General features: G+C 37.8%; 1 protein-coding gene, 1 long non-coding RNA gene and 1 pseudogene across 2 annotated transcripts; 1 reads left to right on the top strand and 2 right to left on the bottom strand.

Moving 5' to 3' along the window:
- The first annotated feature begins 195 nt into the window (after positions 1-195).
- On the top strand, positions 196-4,906 carry LOC135586347 (glycolate oxidase-like; annotated as a pseudogene).
- LOC135664420 (uncharacterized) lies at positions 3,451-7,758 on the bottom strand. The gene is made up of 3 exons (XR_010508809.1): positions 7,626-7,758; positions 5,091-7,515; positions 3,451-4,756 (listed from the first exon to the last, which is right to left on the bottom strand). It is a non-coding gene; the product is annotated as an uncharacterized LOC135664420 (long non-coding RNA).
- Positions 7,759-9,526: 1,768 nt separating this feature from the next.
- LOC135664381 (uncharacterized) lies at positions 9,527-20,152 on the bottom strand. The gene is made up of 7 exons (XM_065176987.1): positions 19,466-20,152; positions 18,771-18,911; positions 16,522-16,895; positions 13,295-14,039; positions 13,098-13,194; positions 12,964-13,018; positions 9,527-9,882 (listed from the first exon to the last, which is right to left on the bottom strand). The coding sequence occupies exons 1-7, from the start codon at positions 20,034-20,036 to the stop codon at positions 9,820-9,822; spliced, it is 2,046 nt and encodes a 681-aa protein (XP_065033059.1). The 5' UTR covers positions 20,037-20,152; the 3' UTR covers positions 9,527-9,819.
- Positions 20,153-24,958: the final 4,806 nt, after the last annotated feature.

The raw sequence follows: 24,958 nt of genomic DNA, 5'->3' as shown, positions 1-24,958 counted from the left end.
ACCCTCGTCAAGGGCGACTACCCTGTAATCCGCCGATGAGAGCGAGCCCGGAGGCGCCATGAATGATGACGATGCTACTCGCATGCTGCTTCCACCACGGGATGATGCCATGGGAAACCGTCGGCCAGTGCGGATGAGCGGCCGGCCGACGGGAGACGCACAAAACCGGCAACCCATCCAAGAACGAAGCAAAATGCGCAATTAAAATATAATAATGACGTCTCAAAAAACCCTATTTATCATTGTAGATTTTCGTATGGCATACAAATAATTATAATTAATATATATATTTAAAAGAAAATGTCTCTAATATTTCTTCTCTCAGACTAAGGAAGAAAAAAAAAAGAAATTATAATTATTTTCTATCCTCTACTGTCATTGCTTAGGTTATTTGCTCTTTCTCACAGACATGTATAGCTAATTAATCTTTTTAGTTATGCTTAGTGTGATGAATGGATGTATTCTTAGATAGCAGGAATCTTCTGTGCCTACGTGCTTCGGTCTTGAGCATGTCATGTAATCCTCCACTTCAAGTTTCGAATCGACTGTTCTGTGGAAGGAGCTAAATGACTGAGATATGGTGTAGGCTTGTGGAATATGTTCTCTAGGTTGACATTTAAGCTTGTTAGTTTCTGCTTTAGCGATTAATTTGGTGGATTTACTCTGTTCTTTGACAGATTAGTGGAGGTCTTGGAAGCGTGTTGCGAGTGAACATGAGCATGGAGATCAGCAAGGTTATGGAGTATGAGGCAACTGCCAAGCAGAAGTTGCCTAAGATGGTCTTTTGATTGCTATGCCTCGGGCGCAGAGGGCCAATGGACTTTGAAGGAGAACAGGGCGGCCTTTTCAATGATTCTGTGAGCACCTTTCTTTTGTTCTATTGTTCTTTGCTGTGCTTTGCTCTTCGTCTTAAAGTTATGTATTTCTTTTGAGGGAGTATAAAAGATATCATGATTCACATGTTCTATCCTTCATGGTTCTTTACATTTTACTAAAAGGAATCATGTGGCCTTTCTAACTAATAGTATGTCAAATATCAAAAGTGCATCTTTATGATGGCACAACAATTTCATCGACTTTCTGAAGTGCACACCATTTGTTTGCTGATATGTCTGGCAGAATTGTCTAGCGTATAAGCACTAAGGTTCACAGTTTTACATCCTAGTGAATGAGTCCTTTGGTTCTTTCTCTGATCTTGTGTAATGGTTCTTCTTTTACACACTAGTAAGATTGATAAGACTCATGAATCTGCTATAGTCTGATTTATACTTCTCTGATCCGAGAGTTCAGATTTCTTTTTGTTATGCAGTAATGGCTGATCTTTACAAGAGATAGGACTTTTTTTCTTATCATTTTCTATTCAAGGGTTTCTTTTCATGTTTCTAGTAGTCTTGCTAATAGGTTCTATTCATTTACTATGGCTGTACGGTATTAGAATTAATTACTTGAGTTACAGTCAAACAAGCATGTTCTTAGTTTCTGCAATATGACTAAGATGCCTCACAGTGTCTTTGAAGTAACTGGAAATGTGGTGTCCTAAAATATCTTATGAAATTCCACCAGGAATTTTGCTCAAAACGTATTATGAATGATCGACTGCTCTGATGTTCATGACACTGAACCTTCTAATTGACTCTGAACCAGGTTTCGCCGTTGCATACTCATTGATGTCTCCAAGGTTGATATGACCACAACTGTACTAGGTTTTAAGATATTGACCATGATTGCTCCAACAGCAATGTAAAAGATGGCCCATCCTGATGGTATGGTTTTCCTGCACCTTGGGTGTCTTTCATTTGCACCAAGTTTCAGGATGTATACAAATTTTGTTGCCTTTACCATGACACTATCGAAATCAGCTGGCCTTCTTAGATTCATGATCTGAAGTTGCAATGTGGTATCATTTTTTCTTCTGCTTTTATATTGTGAAGTGTGAATGAGTTTTTGAACCACATGCTTGGATATCATCTAAGAAATTGAATTACTGCATTTAGTTGCTATTGTCGCCTCAGGCAAAAGTATCAAGCTATCTACCATATTAATATTTTGCATTGCTGCATCTTACAAATGAACCTTCTAATGTTGAATCTCTTGTTATTCCTCAGGAGAGTATGCTACCGCAAGAGCAGCATCGGCAGTTGGCACTATTACAGTTGACTATTGTTTCTTGTGTTTTTTGTGGTCTAATAATTTGATCCTAATTATACTTAAGCATCATATATGGACCTTAGAGACTATCAAGATCATTCGGTTAGCCAATAGACAAACTGCAGTTGCTAGGAAGTCATGGTAATCCAAGTGATTAGACAAACAAATTTTTGGCATGACAAAGCTTCATGTAGAATTGAATTTTGTCCACTTCGAAGTCCATAATTCTTTTTGCAGAAACTTGTTTTGGAATTTCTTATCAAACTTATCTAAATTGGTGACCAAGTTGGCTGACCTTTTTTCTACACAAAAGAAGAGATAGCATATGGAGATTGTGAGTAGCAAATGGAAGTACATTTTGGTGGGAAATTTGTGTCATGTTCATTCTTGGTATAGACTTCCTATTATTATCTTGGTTATGCATTGACTGTCTTTGTATGAATAATGGTGCTATGCTTCATGAATGAAAACACCTCTTGACATATATCTCTTCTGCACTGCAAAATCCACCATCCTCAAGAAAGATAATGACTATGAACTCTTATGTTCTGATTCTCTCAATGCAGATTGATTATTATTTAAGAAAATTAAAGGAGGAAGTCATTTACAGGACGAAGTGCAATGCCTCAACTGTATCATATACAAAAATGGTGTCTGAGTCCCTGATTTGGTGGGGCAATCTACCAAGCAGCATGGATTAATCAAGAGAACTGAATAGAGAAGCACAAATTTGTTAGATTTGCTTCATTGTGCACTTGAGACTTCCACTTGCCAAAGTAATGCTCAGATCATGTAGCTGATTCCCTTCAGCTCTTTGCTAACTGCAAATATGCTATCCTGAAGATTAATGCTATGTACCCGAGTGTTCACCTTATTGACATATATCAAGTATGCTATCCTGAAGATTTGATTCAGAGAAACTCTTTGAGCTATTGAAAAAGTGAGAATGTAGTGCATATCTATCTCTTGCTTATACGCATTTTGTGTATTTCTTTGGTAGACACTGTCATCATGGGCAACTTCCAGAATCGAAGAGGTTGCTTCTACAGGACCAGGAATTTGATTCTTCCAGCTCTATGTAAGCATTATCTTCTAATATTGAATATATTTCTTTAATGTTTAAGGTAAAAACTTGATTTCAAGAAGTTTTCAATGGAATCTTATTAGGTGTATAAGGATAGGCACATAGTTGCACAGCTTGTCCAAAGAGCTGAAAGAGCAGGATTCAAGGCAATACCACTTACGGTCGACACTCCAAGACATGGCCGGAGATAAGCAGACATCAAGAACAAGTATATGCTTGAACACTCCAAAGCATCGTCTTTTAAGTGCTTATTCTCTTGCACTTGTTTTGAGCATGATAGAGCAGGATGGCCCTTGACCTTCCCCCTGCACCCAGTTGCTGGTTTTACTCTGATCAGTTGTTTCTTCATAATTCATAATGTTGTGCCGTCCTATTCTTGAATGTTCTGCAGATTCACTTTGCCACCATTTTTGACACTCAAAAAACTTTGAGGGTTTGGACCTTGGAAAGATGGACAAGGTGATGAATAATAGTTTTCTCTATGCAATTTGAACTTTTCATTGTTAGTATTTGTTGCACAATTCATCTGTTGTTTTGTGCAGACCGATGACTCTGGCCTTCCTCATATGTAGCGGGTCAAATTGATCGATCATTAAGCTGGAAGGTATGCAGGTTTATCACCTTGATCCTTGATTAACATTACTTGATTAATGTTTGTAGATGTTAATCACTACTATGCCCATTTTTGTGAAAGGAGTCCTTACTGCAGAGGACAGTAAGCAATGTCTCTTCTATAGCTTCCTGTTTATTAATGTTAGACCAATTGATTCATCGAACAATGTGTTTCCTTTCCAAATGCAGCGAGACTTGCCATTCAAGCGGGTGCAGCTGGTATCACTGTCTCCAACCATGGAGCTCGTCAGCTTGATTACGTTCCAGCTACTACCAGTGCACTGGAAGAGGTACATATGCAACTCGAACCGAGCTTTTCTTAATCACAAGAAGAAATCCACTGTGTGCTTGAATTGATCATGGAATCTTCGTGGTTGGCACGTGAACATAAACAAAACTTCACATGTTCTGAGAAAAGAATGCATCAAGATGTCCTTCTTTTGCAGTGTTCTAAGAACCATCTCGTGTGCAAATTTAGGTTGTCAAAGCCGCACAGGGCCGTGTTCCTGTCTTTCTCGACGGTGGCGCTCGCAGAGGAACTGATGTGTTCAAGGCTTTAGCTTTGGGAGCCTCTGGTGTCTTTGTGAGCAAACATGGCAAAGAAAGATTCATCGCTTCTCCCACATTCCAAGATTCCACATGAAACAAGAAAGTTACCTGTGAATTCTGGTCGATTGCAGATCGGAAGGCCTGTGGCGTTTGCTTTGGCTGCTGAAGGTGAAGCTGGAGTGAGGAAGGTGCTGCAGACTCTGAGAGACGAGTTTGAGCTGACAATGGCATCGAGTGGGTGCACTTCACCGAGAGAGATCACCCGAAGTCACATAGTGACTGAGGCAGACAGCCATCTCCTTGCATGCCTCGAGGTTATGATGCTCCTGAGGTGATTGCCGGCCTCGTTCAACAAGAACAGATCTGCATCAATATCTCTTGATGTTGGACTCTCTTCTAATCGTGGCAATGTAATCTAATTTTGTATGTATATTCTTTTAGCATATTTGGTCACCAATCTGATCCAAGAATTGCCAGATGAATTATATATGCCAAACAAGAGATTCTCTGTCATGATGAATCAATCTTAAATTATGATAAAGCCAATTTATCATGGTCTTTGGAACATGATTACAGTTCCTACATTGCATGAAAATTTTCATCAGCTAGTCTTTAGAATCTTAGAATTCACCATTAACAACTAAGAATGTGCTTGCAGATTGACAAAACCAGAATTAGCTACAGAAACTACACATACTGTTAGATCCTGTCGTGAGTTATCGTGGATTCATTGTGTTCAGGCTTTTTCCCCTGCATCCACCACACTGGTTCCTCCCATCTGCTTCTGTGACAAAAAAGTACGATCGACATGTCGAAGACACGACAGGATGATCCACTGAGAAACAACACATGACATGCAACAGAAGGGGGGAGATTTGGAGACTCAATGATTAAAGATCAATGATGCAGGAGAGAAAGCTTGATACAGAGGGTAATGTTTGGTAGAAGGACAATGATTAGGGGCTAAAGAATGCCGAAAAGCTTGCCGACATTTGTGTTAGGGGCAAAAGCTGAGACAGATGAACAGTTCCGTAAGGTTTTGGTTGCAGACTGGTAAGTGATCATCATCAGTAAGTCATGGTGATTGGATTAAGTTTTGGTGAATAGAAGTTTGCACTTTGTACGACTTTGCAATGCTTTGAGGCTATAGGAGGCAATCTCAATTAGCGCATTATATACGCAGTTATAGGATCAAAAATTTCATGCCCAGCAAAAGAATGAATTGAAGTCAAGTTCTATAGTTTTGGACATCACTGATCTGAAAATAGAGGTTTGGCAGTAGAGAAACACAAGGTGGAATTGAAACTGTGTGAAAGAGACATGAGAATCTCTCCCCAGTAATTAAGATATCATCCACAGCCACCACATCCGAAGCTTCCTCTCTTTTTACTGCTCTGATGCGACTCCTCCAATGTATACACCTTAGCTTGTACAGGAGATCAAAACTCCTGTTCCCATGTGTTCCTTCTCCAAGTCTTGTAGGTAACTAAAGAAGCATCATGATAGCCATCTCTCTCTCTCTCTCTCTCTCTCTCTCTCTCTCTCTCTATCTATCTATCTCTTTCTTTCTTTTGGGGCCACTAAGAACTGACAGAGGGGAAGATGGGCTGTCCCGGAGACCTAAGTCGACTTCATGAACTGATACAGCAAAAGATTTCGGGTCTGCTTGAGGTCTTCTGTCCAAAGTGCGAGACAAGGCTCGATTTGATCCATTTTCCCACAGAAGGAAGGTAGATTCTCTCAAAAACGATCCGCGAGGGTGAAATGACGAAATGTGTTTGACGAGATCCTTCTCCGACACTCACATCAAAACTCACCTCAATAAGTCCAAAGTTAGAGAGAGAGAGAGAGAGAAGGTATGGTGTCGTGTTATGAGAGTTCAACTGTTGGGACTGTCGGAAGTTCTCTTGAGGGAATGTCGATCCTTAGTTTGGGAGTCGTATCAGCCTCTCATTGGGGTCAGATTTATTTCCGGATATCAGCTTCCTACCTGAAGTAGATTCCGGCGATCACCATGAGATTCCTAAATGAAGTTACGTAAGGACTTTCTTCTTTCTTCAATAGTCGAATGAAAGCTGAGAGACACATCTGCTCGTATACATCCACACGAATCTTGCAGGCCGATTGATGGGCTGAACTATTCGGAAAAAGGATGATGATCAAATAACTTCGAGTGGGAGGGAACATGATGTAACGTTCCCTACAAAACGTACACCTCCACGTTATATCGACATCCCACCACCCGCCGAATACAAATGCTTGTAGCCATGTCATGCACGGTCTGCTCCACCATGCAACCCGCGGACTGCGGGCGGCAGCAGAGCTATCGGGAAGAGATTGAAAGAAAGAAGGAAGAAAAATCGAACTACTCTGCAGCAAACACATTCTACTGAGACTTAGAGCCTCAAGGAGAGATCGATAATGGTCCTGTCGTCACCAGTGGATGGAAGTGGAGCAGCAGCAGCAGCAATGGAATTGACGGAACCGAGGTCTGGTGAGAGTGCCTGATGGGGGTGTGAAGCCCTCTGCCAGTTGAGGATGAGGAAGGGCCGGTCAGCCAGCAGGCGAGGGGCTCCGCAGTCGCCGGAACGGTGGAGGACAGGCTTGCATGAGTGGGAAGCGATGGGAAAGGAGTGTGTGGTAGGTGGTGGCGGTGGTGGTGGGAGATAGAGGTGGGGATTCCAGCTACTACCTCGCTCTTTCTTGTGGGCATTCTGGTGTCCGCCGAGGGCCTGAGACTTGAGGAACTTCCTGTTGCAGAAGAGGCAGGGAAAGAGCCTGACGTCCCTCGCGTCGTGGCCGGAGGACGGCGGCGACGACGAGGCCGCGGCGAGGGTGAGGGAGAGATCGACAGCGGGCGGCGAGGGTGGCGGCTCAGAGGGAGGGGATTCCATCTCTCACTCCTCAGCCTTGAGCTTCAGATCTTACTCGACTCCTCGCTGTTGGATTTTGGCTTCTTTTATCAGTTTAAGGGAAGACAGTGACACAGCAGCAAGCCCTCCTTCTGCGGTCCTCCTTCCAAAATGAGTTGCACCATCATGTCAAGAAGATGATGATGACCTCGCTTTGGATCAAACCTTTCTGATGGGCTACAGTCGTTGAGCTGCCAACAAACACATGCGCTGCATCCATCCAGAGGCTAAAATAGGTGAGGAAAAGAACGCCACAAATTTGGCTGTGCTGATTCGAGGAAATGGAGAACCACAAGGGTAGAAAAAGGAAAGAATTGTACCTTACGTGAAGTGGCTACCAGAGGAAGAAAGAAACCTTTGGCGTGCGTCCCTTTTGCTAGATACTTGAATACAACAAGCTGCAAGTACCAAAAGCCATGGGGGGACGGACGGTGGCAGTTCGACACCCTAACTTGAGCTCCTCCCTCTAAACCACACACTTTCTTTAAACTAGCAAAAAGTTCATTGCGTGTGGGGAGTTCGAATAAAAAAACTGATAAATGAAATAAATACATAAATCGGGCATGGAGCCTCAAGTTTGGACAAAACTGGCTACCAGCCAAAGTCATGTCCGAGTGGAAACATCACTCTACCTGTGAGTCGTCAGTGTTGCCTGGGAGCACAGATATCATAATCTGGAACTGAAGCGATTGGTATATACTACCTGTTCACTGCATAATGATTGAACATTTAACACATTGGGATTGATTACAAAACAGCGGACTTAACAATCCTGTGATGCATCATCATCTTCCAAATGGAAAAGACCGGGAGACAACAATGTAAAAAATCCAATATGAAGCAAGATTAGAATGGGAAGAACAATATGGTGAGAAGAATGATAACATAACCCAACTTGTGATCGCTAGACTACAGTTTTCAGAATGATTTATGGTAATAATATGACAGGAAAAGCCATTGCAATAATTAAGGGAAAGATAGCAAAAAGTCCACAAACACATGCAAAAACCACAAACATTTTGTCGTTATTCTACTACGAGTGGTCCTGCTTGAGTAATAATGACCGATGCTCTTGCAGCTCTTTTGTGCCACATGACAGTCTTTTGTTTGATCTGTAAAGATGAACTGGAACCATCAAACATGCCCCAGATGACCACTGCACCTTTTAACAAGAACTGTGAGCATGCCGTGCATCACAAGTTCTCCTTTGAGATAAGAGAAGCATGAAGGCCTTAAGAGTCCTTCCTTTAGAATCAAACCATAAAAAAGTTTTGAAAGATTATACTGACAAGATGAGAATCTACAGCAATAAATAATGAACTTCTTCAAATGACAATGACAGGTAAACTTTGAAAAAAATCAGAATTCAGGGTCATTCAAGACATGATTTGAATAAAATTGGCGGGCACAAAATGTTCAACAAACTAACTTCTAGTTGCTTCTTCAAGAACCACATCACAGATGCATCCAGAGAGCAAATAATAAAACCAGTTATTACAATGGGCAGATTCCTCCATGGATATTCCAGCAAGCAATCCTTAAGGCAGTTTACTTAAATTATTTGGAACAGCATATTCACATTAAAGTACATACAAGCGGGTATTAACAATATGCACAAGAAATAGCTAGTATACCATAAGACTGACCAGTATATAATTTACAAGGATCTGTGCCACGACGGACATAGCAGGTTGTGCAAGAGACCACCAAAATCATATAAACAGATTCATCTGCTTATCCATTCCAATGTAGTATTAGTAGAGCTAAAATCAAACATCATGGCTCACGGAGACCAGGAAGATTCGATGGTGAACAACATATCTTTTAGAATTCTGATTCTCTTCAACTTGCTTCATAACAACTACTATTTAAATTAATTCCAAACATCCAAATACATAACAAGCATATTTTCAGTAAAATCACTTGTGTATGCATCTGTCACATCTTTTTCCAGCTTCATGCTGAGTCAGGTACATGAGCATCTGAAACCACCTTCTCCTTTATATAACTCAGCACTTCTGATTTGGATATCTATTTAAGTATTTATGATTGATTTAAAAAATTTCTATCACCAATTCAGTTTTCTCTTTGTTAAAAGAAGAAAATGTACCAAATGCATGAGATGTACATAAAAGCTTGGTCAGTTACAACTAATTTTGAAGAATAACTTCAAGAGTGGAATCTTAAAACAAAAAAAAAGAAAAGAAGGAAAATATGAACATCATCCAAAAATAAAATAACTTTACACGGATTCCAAATTGCACCAAAAATTCCACATTAAATTAAGCCAACAGACCCTCAAACATATCCAGAGAGGAGAGAGATTGCCCTCTTTACAGATTCAAAGTAGCAAGATAACAATGACCGGTAAATAAAATGAAAAAGGATGATAACTTCATGCAACTGGAAAGAAAACCCACAAAACCTCATTATTAGAACAGCCAAACCAATTTTGACTAATATTTACCCGGAAGCACACTATTTTGAGAAGAAAACAAGACCAAAAATTGGACTTCATATCCATAAGTTCTCCCTGCGATATTCTCTCACAATAACTGGCACACTGGAAGGTGGGAGCTGCAATAAACAACATTTTATTACTAATATAAGCCAAAAAAATTGCAATTCTTTTGCATAATGCTCAAGAAAAAATTAATACGTAGAGATATGGACCAAAACAGTCTATTCCAAATTTTAAAAAATGGAGTAAACAAGTAAAGATTTATCCTTAGTGGTTGCAGAAATTATTTAAATACAGACTATTCTATTCCAAATTTTCAATATAGAAAAGATTGTTGTAATATGTAACAACAAGATATCAAACCAGTGATTTAAAAAGCGCTAAGTGTCAAAAGATGCCAAGGTCTCAAAATACTCGAGAGCGAAGTGAAATGCTATGAAATATTACAATATAAAAAATATATAATATAATTGATAAATATGATTATATAAATAAAATATGATATTAAATTAAAAAGATCTAATAATAATTTTAAATAAACAAAGATTAGCAATGTTAAAATCTACATAGCATATTATTGATTTAGTAAATAGAGATTACTTTGTACAGTAGTTAACAATCTACTGTTAACAGTATATTATTAACTGTTAACAGTAGTTAAAGGAGGAGAAAAGAATTGTTAACAGTAGCAAAGGGGGATAAAAGTGTCACCGCCAGTGGAAAGTGGGGAAGAAGACAGTGGTGACGAAGGAAGCTACGAACGGCAACAACAGCGACGGAGGATTCGGTTTAAGACAGTCACGACAACGGAGGAAGTTGCAAACGACAACAACAACAGTTGCGGACAACAGCAGCAGTAGCAGTGGAAGCTGTGGATGGTAGCAGTAGTAGTGGAAGCTCTAGAGGGCGTCCGTCGATGCCGGAGGAATTAGCAGTCCTCTCTCTCAACGATCGAAGGAACTGCAAATGGAGCGACGGCTAAAGGAAGCTACGAGCTCTTGCTAGGCCATCGAACCCGTCCATCGACGACAAAGGAAGGCTCGGTCCGCTGAGTCTGTGGGGAAGGTAGCGGCAGAAAGTGTCCGTGGTGGGGGCAACAACAGAAAGCATCAGCGACAGAGGCAAAAGTAGTGCTAGGGTTGGCTCAGGGTCGCACGGGCATGTAAGGGTGGCTTTTGTGGAAAAGAAACTAGTTAGTTGGTTCAATCGAACCAACTAACCACTATTGAACCGGAAGTCTAGTTCGGTTGCATTATTTGAACCCGGCACTCACCCGAGGTGCCTAACGCCTGGGTTCAGGCGAGAGCTTAGGCAATGCCTCCTTGAAGCACACCGCTTGGTCCACTCACGAGGCGCTCATGCCTCATCTCACCCGAGCACCTAGGCAAGTGCCTGGGCGCCTATTTAAATCACTAGACCAAACAAAAAAAAACACAATAATAAAACAATTTGAAAAGATGCAGGCATCTTGAAAATCATTAAAACTATTGGTGCAATAGAAAATGCTAGGATTTGTGAGCTCCAAGAAGGATGTTTGGAAAGTTAAAAAAGATTCTGAAGTAGTGTAATAAATAATTAAAATAAGAAAATGCATCTTTCAACATGCAGAAAGAGTAAAATATAGTTAGACGGCACAAAGTCTTAACCTAATCATAGACACACGTATACCAAAAAAAATTACCAAAAAAAATTAATTATAATTTATGCTAAAACAATAGCAATAATCTAATTAAATATCAGCTTCTATAAAAATACAAGGCTATCTTCATTTTTTACAGTCAACCTTGTGAATTCATAGAGAACTCAACCAACTCATGTATTTATGCATGTTCTGAACTCCATCATTTGCTTATGCTGCAAATAACTTGCCACAAGTCCTTGACAATATCTTTGATGGTTCCATTAGCTAATGATACATCCCACCAATAATCACCAAATAAGGCAATAATCCATTCAACAAGGAACAAAGATTTCTTGAGTTCAATGTTAAGGGATGGAAATAAATACTGAAACAAACATCAGCAAGACACCAACTATTACATAATCCCTGTTATCATAGTATGCTCAAGTTTGACCATATTATAAGAACCACAAAAGAGTGGTACTTGATCCAACACTTGGTCTCAGGCAGCAATACAATATGGATCAACCAATATCAAGGGTGATCCTGAGCTCCATATGTTGACCAATCAAATCACACATCTCCTTAGCTATCAAAAGAGAACTGTCTTGTGCACATTTCATGATTTAGTAACCCATTTGTCTATTCTTTCAAGAATTTTCTCAAAGGAAAATTGATAGTTCTTATTTCTTTAAGTAACCTCATTCAAGGCTAAACATCAAATGACTAAGCTTTTTCTTCCTAGAATGAGCAAATAATATTTTTAAGCACAGGTGATTGAAATGTTAAGTGGCTCTATTTCTTTGCAGTATGCTACCCATTAAGAATCTGTGGACCTTTACATCATTGAAGCTTGAAAAGCTTCTCAAAATTAGATACCATAACCTACCTGCCTATCCTTATAAAACTTCTCCATTTCCAGTTAATAAATAATATGAGGCTAGCATCAATAATGCATCAAAACATCAGAGCTTAAAAACCACCTGACAGCTTCATTTTGACATGGAAATTTGTTATCTAATCAGAAGAAACTTTAATCAATCAAAGCAATTGTATAAAAATGCAGCAACCAACAAAAAAATTCACTTACAATAACAGCCACATACAAAAATAACTCATTAACAACATGACACCAAAGAATTTCAAGGATCATATTGCCTGCTATAGTAAAGCATGTGCTAACCAACTAAACGCTTCAGTATGAGATCTGATGCAGATGGAATGGAACGTAAGTTAAAGTTTGTATGAAAGAAACTGACAACATAACCCTTGACAATGTGGTTTCAACTTTAAGTCAATGGCTCCATTTGACTCCAAAAAGGTTAATTTTTCTTAAAAGGCCAATTATTAGAGAGGCTATAGAAGCTTGTCTGCAAATGACCAGAAAATGACACCTAAACCTCATAGTGAATCCATCTTCTAAACTTGTGAAAAGTCACTTTGCCTCGTGCTACTGGGAAGGTTCTGGAATATCTACTAATCTTCTATATCAAATGTGCATATTAATTCCATATGGAAATATATAAAACCTTGTTTAATAGTCACACTAGAAGAGTCACAGTCAGTAAAAACATACCATTCCATAATCTGTGATAATCATTGACACATAATCAGACGGTGTTGCATCATAACTGTAAATGCAGAAAAACAAATTTTGTCAATATATCGTATCAAATGATCACTAGTTCCCTGTAGAGAGAGATCTCTTACGAAAGATTTAGAAGCTGCAGATTCTCATTGTCAGCCCAATTATCCAGATGGTTTAAATCTTGCCGTCCAGAAACCTTCGAAATGACATCTGGATCACCTGAAGAGTAGCACAAAAGCAGCTCTATAAGACAATGTTGCAAGGATGCTTGGTAGAAAATAAGCAAAACAAATTAAAATAAGCAGCATTATAGCTATACCTAGCTCATTTGAACATATAGAATCCAGCTGCACCCTTTCATGAAACTTATATGCCTCACAACATATGAGAACGGGAACCCGGAAAGCATTTGCGACCATAGCTACACATGCTGTTCCAACTCTTGAGTAAACTGTTCCATTAGACAGCACTGAAGCAGCTCCCAGAAAAACCCGTGTGACTTCATGCATGATGTATGAAATTGCATTAATATGTGTATATGTGCAGTTAAGGCCCTTGGCCACCAGTCTGTGGAGCAACACCTGCCCTTCAAGCTTTGGACGAGAATCAACAATCACAACACGAAACTGTTTCCCAACCTCGTGAGCATATACTAGTATCATTTCAACAACAGACGATAATCCATATGTTAGAAGAACATCCCCATCTCTGATCTTGGTGACAGCATGCCTAATGATAACCTTATCAGCAATTACTATTTTCTCATTTATGAAACGATCAATATCAGATTGAAGACTAGATTTGGCTTCCGATTCTGACATGGTATCTGGTAATTTAGCAATCCTATTTTTCAAAAACTTGATAGTGTTTCCCATGCTAATCGAAAGAGGTCTACATTCAATCAGAAATGAGACATAACTACTGATTTTTGCAGTCAGATCTCGGACAAGAGCTTTTTCAGGGGGTGTAGAATAGTCTCGGATTGCCTCTCGAAATGCAAGAAGCATTGCAATACAACGAGCATTGCCACCTGATATTTGACCAGACAAGTACTGGAGTCCAACCTGACAACAATGGCAGCAATTACATTTGTAACATAAATCATGTCCACAGGAAGATATTCATGCGTTGCACTCAGCATGGTTCATCAAAAAACAAAAAAATCAACGTTGTTATATTGGGCAGATAAATACTTCTGTGAATATGATTCCATACATATCTGTACAAATTGACAGAGAACATAAAAATGGAACCTAAAGTAGATGCAACAATTGATCTTTTCTGTTATTTGATTATTCATTATCAAACTCAAGATCCACTTACATGAGGCACCAGTTTGCACATCATTGATCAATTTCAGTTCATCAAAACTTCAACAACCAACAACAAATTTGACACTTCATAGAAAATTAAAGCCAGCCTTAACATGAGGTATGAATTAACATCCCCTATGAAGATGCTAGCTAGCTTAGATGATAAAAACTTTGACAGTTTATTGTAAGGTCCTAAGCTCGAATCCCGCCTTCACTATTAACCCTTTGCAAATAAACAAATAAATAAAATAGCATCCCCTATTTCTTGACAAAAATATGTTGTGCGTTGTTTTTCCTTTCACAGGTAATCTAATGGTCGTTCCATATCAAAATTCTCATCTTAATAACTTGATCTATAACGCAATTCGTCGTCCTCCATAAAAGTTTAGACAAAATGTGCTTGCCTAGGAAGAGTCGACATGCACAGTTCTATTTCGTCTCATAGACTCTGGAATAATAACGAAAGCCAAAGAACTAATTAAGAAAGCTGGTTCTTGCAATATGATTGAAATGAAAGTGAGCATGGGGATAATTGACACAAGGTAGAATGAAACTTAGCAGTAAGTGAAAAAGGAAACCAGAGGGTCATTTCTGCCTTGAAGCACATATTGATATCGCTATCAAGTTTGGTCAAAGCTTGGTGATCAACTAAAGAAAAGTTGGAGTGCTTTGAGTCTTTCACTAATATAAAACTATGCTTCATGCAGATGATTATCCTTTCCTTATAGAAACAAGAAGTTCAACAAGAAATGAAATTGGTTATTAAAATCTGGAAACACAATCAAAGTTTGGAAACCATATGAAGTATGCAGAAGTTGATTCTCTTCATATCTCCAAAATAGAAGGAAAAACTAAAAGAAGTGCTTGTCACTTCTTTCCCTTATCTATACTAAAACACAATAAAGAGTGCATAAAATTAGCATGTCTATCACTAGAAAAAGCAAATATTACCTGGGTAGCATGGTATTGAAAATGTAGATAAAAGGAAACAGAAAGATGCAGAATAGTTCAACTAACAGGGTTGGTATTAACTCATGCCATATCTTGATCATGTCAGGTTTTTCGATTATCAAATGAGTTGTGGTCTATTGAAGTCATTATCTTACATCAGTTAGACGTCAGTTAGGGTAGACTTTGTGTTATTTGGCTCATTACATTCAGAGAAGTTTTGATTCCTGTTAGTGGTATGAGGAGAGGTAAAGAAGACCTAGAAAAACTTTAATAGAAACTATAAAAAAAAATTTAAATTCTTTTAACTTAGCTAAATATATAGCTTTTGACATATCTCACTGACAGCAAAGGATCCATGTAGCCGTTTACGGCTTTGCCGTTGTTACACCTTGTTGTTGTACATTCAGAGAAGTTTTGAGTCGACAGCTTCAACTGAATAAGATAGGAAAATTCTGGCTAAATAATTCATTGTAACTTAGACATTCAATATAAAAATTTTCTTCCACCAAGAGTTCTAACTAGAGGGTTCTAAAAAGAGATATATGCAACTTTTTAAATAGGAAATAGCAAACAGGAGCAGTGCTTTCTTATGGAAGTATTCCAACATGGATCCTAGTGGCCAGCAGCTGGAAAAGTTATAGAAATGGTGGCTCTTGATGCTCCCTTGTGTATTTGGCTTAGAAGTCTAATCAAAGCAACAAAAAAAAAAGTCAAGCCTATATATATATATATATATATATATATATATATATATAAAGGAAATCAGATCAAGTCCAAACAAGGGTATATTGGCTTATTTTAATATAAACCCCATTTTATTTTTCTTCTTTTTTTATAGTAACATTCTTCTTCATTGAGATTTTTCTCCCAGTAGCAGGAAAAGATCCAAAATACCCATACCCCAAATAGTTGGGAACTTATAGCTTCTTGTAGTTGTTGTGTTACTCTCCCAAGTTCCATTTTTCACTCCCAAATTTGCAGCTTCCTAACTGCTACCTTCTGATTCTTTCTAATTGTGTCCTGCTGTCTTGTGTCAATTAAGGGCTCATCATGAAACCCGTTTCAAAGACTTTTACCCTAGTTACTCCTGTTGTCTCCTACCATACTGGGATTTGTTACTTTTCTACAGGCACATTACACCAATCAGACTAGAATACAATTGTTAGTTGCCCTAGACAACATTGAGGAACATACTTCATATATGCTAATAGCACCAACACGAATTATAAGGATATAATGTTTGCAAAAGTTATGCAAGTAAACTAGAATCAATGAAAGCTACCTTGTAAACAGAAGGATGCATTGGATCAAGTTGAAAGAACTTTCCTTCAAGATCAGGAAGCTGAGTTCCATGTATATATTGAGGCAAATGCCGGAACAATTCAACTCTGTTTTTAGCCTCAAATTGATTAACTACTGCACGTCGTTTTGCCTTCTCAACCCTATGTTTATCATCAAATTGCATACGTGGAGCAGGAACATCTTTCTTCCGATCCTTTTCAGGAGGACGATCAACAACCTTCTTTTCAGAAGATCCAGAGGGAGGTGCAATTTGAGGTCCATCTTTCTTTTGAGAAGGAGGTTTCACAACTTTGCCCTGCTTTGTGTTTGCAACAACTGCACTTCCTGAGGCAGTGGAGGGCTTGACTCCAGCACCTATAAACATCATTATGCAAATACTAGATTAACCCTAATGAGACATAAATGATAACAAAAGGAAGACAAAAACAATCCAATAATGAACCACAGCAAGTTATTTACAATGAGTAATTGCAACTATAAGCAATCACGGTGACGGATTAAATGGAACCAAAGAGAAATGTTTAAAAAGCACATTTATGGTAATACAACAATACAATTTCCTCGTGTAGAGAATTTTGCAGTTCACCTAATAAAAGTATAGATCGGTCAAAAATAGTAGAAGAGCTTGACTCAAAATATTCACCTATCAAGGCAGGCATGCCTGAATATTAGAAAACAAAATGATTCTTCACTCCATAATATGGAAGATTGAGGTCTAAGAATGTTTGGTAAATGTATCACACTCTTTTTTTACTTTTTGAGAATGCAACACATTTAGAAAGCATTATCATGGCTCCACATAAGTCTAAATTGTCTATACCTAACTCTCCAGAAGTTCCTGATACTAAAGTGAACATATTTTTAACACCGAAAGAGTTACTCAACTGAGGTGTATAACAGACATTATGAAGATAAGCAATTTAAAAAACAGGTGGTTTTCATGCATATCCCAAGCAGACAACAAAGTGTCAATCAAAGCTATCGAAAAATCAGTCCAAGGTAAATCTTTAAAGTTTAATCTAAAGAGATAGGATCTAATAGTCAATGAATACTGATACTGAACATTTAATAAGACTAAAATCAAAGACAGTCATTAAAATAGGAAGACAATTTAGCTAGGTTGGTCTGTTCAGAGTTATGAATAAACACAAGTGTAGCATGTTGAAAAAAACAAAGACTTATATGGCTAAAATATTTCGTAATATCAGAATAATGCCACCTTCAAGGCCAGTGGATGAAGGCAAACTTAAATGAAATCCCAAGTGCTCAATCTATTTCCACTTTCAAGGTAAAAAAATATACTTCTCTAGTGCCAACATTAGCGGTGCATTCAAAATGTAATTCATGTGACCATATATGCCAAGATGATCATGTGCAAGCTCAAAAAATAAACTGATCCTATAAAGAAAGTCTGGCTGAAGTCCATTGAGACAATCCTCATAACACTTGTAGAATTGGGAATGGTCAACCCAAGGTCCTGGAATCAGTTAAAATATACTGAAATAACCGGATCCCAAAAGAATCACCCAGATTGACCAATCCCAAAGCACCAACAAAATGGTAGCAGAAAATGAAAAAAAAAAAAAAAAAAGAGGGAAACAGGCATCAAGGAATACTGGACAGCATGCACTTGTAGGTAGTGAATGCTCCAACAGTCCATGATAAATGCTCTTGTAGATAGTGTGGCAACATCATGGAGTCGAAACTCTTTTTAAATGTCAATAACCATCCATGACATGGGAATGACTAACATGTTACTTATGCAAAACATTCAATGTGTTGCAAAAGCAAACAAGCATGCAAAATGGAAGACTCTTTGCTCATCAAACTGCAATTATGGAACGCTAAAGTCATGTCAGAACATCATAGAAGTCCAAAGGAATGCCCAATAGCTTATTCTATGTCCATTTTTTTTCTAAAACTTGTCTTAATTGTGCAGATGTACATATTCCAAAAGGACATTAGCTAAGGCTCAGCAGCCAAAACCACTTAAACTTGAGGCAAAATATCCTTCTGTGGCAAAAATGCATTCTGATGGAAAAGAAATATACATAAAGAAGTAAAAACTTTATTAACACATCAATTACTACAAATTAACAATTCTTTGAGATAGAATATCTTGATGCAGAAAAAAACATATGGACATAGAAAAGCAATATACAGAAGGAAACATAAATTTCTCTCATACTTTAATTACTAGAACTCAAGAAAGATGAACTAGTTCCAGACCAGCTTCCTTTGCTGCAGCTTTTGCGGCACGTTGAGCCTCTTGGAGGGCACGCCTCTCGGCTTTTGTTGTTTTCTCCTTCAGTGTCTTTGATACCCCAGCCCCATCGTTTTGTGTCCCCATTAACACTTCTCTTTCTTTCTCTGTAAGATGCCACTCATTTTAGATAAAACTTACTTACAGAACTACAGATCAATGCTAATGAGGTTTTCTATAGAATACTCTGTGGGAGCTTTGGTTATAATTAAGATTCTAAAAATGGAATTAAAAAAAACTCTCTTCTTTCCAACATGACATCTTGGGTACACACAGGTAATTGAAATATGAATCACTCAAGTTTCTAAAAAAAAGATAAAACAGATCAAAATTTCACCTTCTAGGGAAGCACCGGAAACCTATGATGTTATTATCCCAGAAATCACATCCATAAGAACATAAAATGCCAAGATAATCTACAATCTAATTCTTCATGTGCCAATTCCACAATGAAACCATAAGAGAATGATATCTCAAACAATAATAAATCACAAGATTGTATCCTTCACTACTTGACAAGAATTCAAATGTGTAATTTGAGGTAACATACAACTTGATATAACAAGAGGAAAAGAAACCAACAAATTCCTCATTTGTCAAAAGGAATTATGTAGAAGAAAGGTTAAAAAGAAATTTAAGAGGATTAACATTAATGTCACACCTGAAATACCAGGCAGCGTCTTCACCACGGATGCAGTCGTCAACGGGCTCTTTGGAGTACTGGCAGCGCCTCCGCCGCCACCAACACCAGTCTTCATCACAATCATCTCACTGCTACTCCCTGGGAAGGAGGACGCGACCTTTGCCGTTCCACTCCTTCCATGCCATGGAGACATGGTCTCTTCCGAAAACTCGGAGGCCGCGTTATCCGTTCGGCTAGATGGTGACGCCGAGGGGGGCGTCCCGAGCACGACCTCCGACGCATTGTAGCTGCCCACCCGGATCCGAAGGCTTTCGCGGCGGAGCGAGGAGGCGGGATTGGGAACGGCAACGGGGGCGGAGGGGCGGCCGTCGGAGGAGGCGTGGCGGGGCGGGGGGATCATGACGGGGGAGAGGGAGCTGCCAGGGAGGGAGATTTCTCCAGATGGAGGAGAGGAAGCCGAGGCGGCCGCGGCAACCGTGGTAGGTGCGTCGGAGAGGGAACGGGTAGGCGGCGCCGCGCTGGGGGTAACGAAGCCGACCTGGCGGACCTTGGGGTCGCTGACCGTCCGGGGAGGCCGTCGCATGTCCATCGGAACGCCGGCCACGTGTTTGAGGCGAGAAAGGGGCGGTGGCTCTGTTAGGGTTTTGAAGGACTTCCGGCGAGTGGCTCCGTTCGGGGCCGCGGGTCATATGACGAGTGTGCGTTTTCTTTCTTTTCCTTTCTTTTTTTCTTCCCCTTCTCTTCTTAATTATGACGTCATAAAAAACAACTATAGCAGCTTAAGAATCAAAATATCCTCGAAAATTTATAGAATAATATTTCGAATAATTTGCATAATAAGGTTTCAAATCCTTAACATCATCATCATCATCATCATCATCATCATAATATATATATATATATATATGGTGCATTAATTAATAGAATATCTCCAAAAAAACACTAAAAAAAGTTTCTGAGTCAATTATAAGGTAAATTTTTGCCCATGAAAAGAATAAACTCTATTAAGGTTTTAAATGTCTGACATACAAAATATGATTTAGATAAAAAAACAGAATATTACAAAAACTATTTCAAAAAAAGTAAACTTGGAAGTTACAGCAAAATTTGTTACCCAAATAATAGTAGAATTTGCTTTTTCCTTTGAAGCCCAATTATCCATGAATAACACATTAACAAGTTGCTGCCATAAAGGGGATTTCATATGATTTGAGTGTCTCCACTTGAGATATATTAGATTTAAAAAACAAGCTCGGGCTTATCTCAATCAACCATCAAATGACATATCCTTAAGTGATTGGAAAGGAGGTTTTCAGCATAATTTGCTATCAAAGAAATGGCTTGGGATAGCTATAGATACAAGACAAGGAAGATTGGCTTTGTAAATTGGTCCATCGTCTTTCTCGTTGGTCCTATAAAGGCCTCCATCTGGGCTTCATCTCATTGTTATTGTTTGGCCGACAGATTCACCTGTTGCAAAGGCCATGACATAGCAAGAATTAGTAGGGCACAGAAGAAGAAGAAGAAGAAGAAGAGCTACTTGCAGTGTTGCAGACTGATTGGTACATCCACAGTTTGGTGCTGAGGTTTCCCATCGCATGCAGGTGCAGCTATTCCCATGGCACAGTTTGCTTCTTCTCTGAGCTTTTGTCACACACTACTGTTTTCTCGGAGGGATTCATCTCAGCCATGTACAGATCAAGAAGATGGGAAAGTAATGTTGATAGGCTCATTTAATCTTTGAGTTCATTTAAGTTTAAATTAGTTTTAATATTATTCTCAGCCCCTCTACTCTTATCAATAAATAATTATTTTCTACTCATATCTCTCACTTGATTTAAGTTTAAATTAGTTTTAATATTATTTATCATGAGATCATAGGATCTTATTAAATTTTTAGGCTCGAATCAATTCATTTAAGTACATTCAATATAATTTTTAGTACATTCAATTCATTTAAATAATTGTATTGTTACTATGACTATCATGTCCAGGAAAAAAGTGACGTCGTTATAATTGTGAAACTTAATTTTTTCTAAAAATAAACGATGTAAAATAAACAATTATAGAACAACGCTCTAATCATTAGGATATATCAATAAAGATAAAAAATAAATTACTACTATTATTATTTTTATTAATATAAAATATCAAAATTTAATATTTATTCTATTTTGAGAATAGTATAAGGGTTGAAGTAACCATAACTTTCTTTGGCTTTGATGGTAAATACAAACTCTTATTTATCAACTAAATGTGTATATTTTGTTTTCAAAAGCATCATTTTGTGATACATACTACTCTCAAAATTATGCATGTAGAAAGTAAAATATCATCTCATCTCAGAATGTTTCCACTGCTTGATCTTATCACATCCTTAGCACAATAAAACTCATACTAACTAAGAGGTGTGGGACGATAATGATTTTGATAATTCATGTTTTCATCACTTAATGTTTATCTATAGAAAAAAAAAATCATACTAATAATAAAAATAAAAATTTTATTTTCTTTATTAGGATGAGTTGAGAGAGTCAATGATTATTGTGTTCTAATCATGGAATCTCCAACAAAGATTCTTTTTCTCCTCCGTCCTAACACCGCAACATCTGAGCCAAGCAAGTGGGAGGGACAAAGCCAAAAAGAGCCAGACTTAGAGAGACAGAGAGAGAGAGATGTGACCTGTCGTCGGAGATCACTTTGGACCGGGTCTTCAGTGCCACCCCACCACCCCACCGAAGCTTCTTCTGCGTGGGTACGTGGCGTCGTCTTCTTCATGGAACCGGAGTTGCACCGAGTGAGAGCCACTTCGGTCTGTGTATGGCGCCGTGTCAAGACCGCGTCGACGACAACTGAGGCGTTAGGTGAGGTCGGCGAGCAGAAGCAGGTGAGCTGGCGATGCCCTCAAGCCTGCAAGTGTGGAGAGGGAGTACGTCTATTGCTACTGCATGCGCAGCACTCAAAAGCTCAGTCATCACCCGAGAAAAAAGAATTATGAAGAAAATAAATTTATTATTATTATTATTATTTATTATGTTTTTAGACACGAGAAAGACATGAGCAGGAAAGGGACTCGAAGCCATCGCCTCTCCTGCTCGTCCGACGACGGACGACCACAGGGGTTGACCCGTTTCGAACGTTTGGCCACCCTTGACTCACTCGCGAGGAGGAGGAAGAAGACGACGCCATGCTGCTTATGATTACACCACACATCGATCTCATTCATCACACTGCAGCAATTAATACTTTCTTTATTCATCACCTATTTTGATTTAAAATAATAAATATCAATTAAACTGATCAATAATCCGCTTTCTTATTTTAGATTCACACATGAATATTCTCTCTCTCTCTCTCTCTCGTGTGTGTGTGTGTGTGTGTGGGACTCCATGGTATTCCCTTTATTCATAGGGGTGGACTAAACTATGCTCCAAATCTATTTTTTTCTCTTTCACTTGATGGACTAATTTTTTTCTTTTTTTTCAGTTTGAATCAAATAGGTCAAGATTAACATTCATTCATAAACTTAAATACCAACTCAATCCAAAAACTTATGTTCATTAAATTAAGGGTCAAACTTAATATAAATCTTTAATGTAGAATTATTGTTAGTATTCTTCCTAATCTACGTTGCATTAGATATATATATATATATATATATATATATATATATATATATATATACTTTTAACGTAAACAAGAACATTAGACCTATCAAATAACCAATAAAGTCTTAAATACGATAACCTCTCGATAATAGTTATACATATAGGTATTATATATTTTTTTTAATATTGATGCGATCGATTAATCTATCACTTAAGCAACAATATATTAAATATCATAGCCTCTTAATAGGTATTATATATATAAGCATTATACACTAAACTAAAGCAAACTCTTTTAGTAATAATTATAACCCAATCAACCAACTTCTTCTTCTTCTTCTTCTTTTATTTGTTTTGATCTACAACGGTAAGGATTGATAACTTTAATCATGACAACAACTTTAGGGTCCAAAAAGTACAAAGCAATCATTCTAATATTCCTATTTCACCTCATCTTTCATCCCCCATTGAGGGGACAGCAGGCTGTTAATCGCCAACACAACATGTTACCACTAGGAAAAAGCTAAATCGATTGAAGCATGTTTTATTAGGTCACAAGGAACTCATGGCTGGCTATGCTCACTTCTTGCATCACCATTCTCCTTGCTAGTGGTGGATTCTACCAATTCTCATCACTACCCACAGTTCCTGCCATTGGAATCTCATTCTATTAGCCAATTCCTCAAGATGCCAGTGTGGTCATTTGCAAGGGTTGATTTCTATGCTTAATCCTCATTTTCATAGATTATATATATTAGAAGCCTAAGTTGGTGGATACATAGATCACATTTTGAATGTTTAATTAACTAAATAATAAACGAACAACATTAAACGTTAGTTTAGAAATATAAAATTATAAACAATGTCACGTCTCGCGATCTAAGCTTTTAGATCAAAAGGTTAAGAATCTTATTATATACATAATATAATTTTCGATCTATTCAAATTTAATGTATTAGGTTTAAGCTAGTTTGAGATTGATCGAAAATGAAAATAATAGGAGGGCTGAATTCTCGACAAAGCTTATCATCAATTTTGTTTTTCTTTTCTTGTTGGATTGTCATATTGTAGGACCACAATCATGAATTGTCATATGATTAGATGTTTGTTAATCATTAGGACAATACAATGTGCAAATGAGACATGATGATGACAAGTAGAAAGGAAAGGAAAGGAAAGGAAGGAGATGAAAAGGTTAAAGCCCAAGTGAAATGAATGAAGCTAATGCATACCACATGTAGCCTAATCGACTTAGCCACTCCAAGAAAATGTGGCATTTTCCTCGTCCATAATGTCAAAGAAAGTATATATTGTTTGGGGAAATCGATAGAGCAAAAAGAACTATTAAAGAAAGAAACCCCCCCGAAGTGGAAAGTGGCATCCATTTTAATATGAAATTGAAATCTCTATATTTATTCTTTTTTTTATACGGATAATGCTAAATATGCTAAACATGCACGCTATATATATATATATATCGGTATTGATGTACTTGTATATCAATACACCAATATGTATCAATTTTCATAAAAATATCAATATTCATTAAAAAAAATAAATATAATTTTGGGATTTTTAGCTTAATTTAATGATAATTTTATTTTATTTAAACAATAGTAAAAATGAATGTGAGGTATAAATAAAAAATAAATTATATTTTATCCAAATTAATAGTTTGATTGAAACTGATTATTGATTAGAAATTTTAATGATGAGTAAGAGTGTGAAAAAGAGTGAGAATTAGAGTGAATAGAAGTGTTTAAAATAAGATGGACCGAGAGAGATTTAAATTTTAGAAAGAGATCTCAATGGTCAAATCGAGTTAAACTTAACTTGAAAATTTGAAAAGTATTGACTCTTATTAGTAGATATAGAACGAGTTTCAACTATATTAACTGCACAA

The sequence above is a fragment of the Musa acuminata genome, chromosome BXJ1-4, assembly GCF_036884655.1.
Source record: "Musa acuminata AAA Group cultivar baxijiao chromosome BXJ1-4, Cavendish_Baxijiao_AAA, whole genome shotgun sequence".
Classification (NCBI taxonomy): Eukaryota; Viridiplantae; Streptophyta; class Magnoliopsida; order Zingiberales; family Musaceae; genus Musa; species Musa acuminata.
Note: the sequence above shows the minus strand (reverse complement) of the source record. Positions and strands in the feature narration are given on the sequence as shown.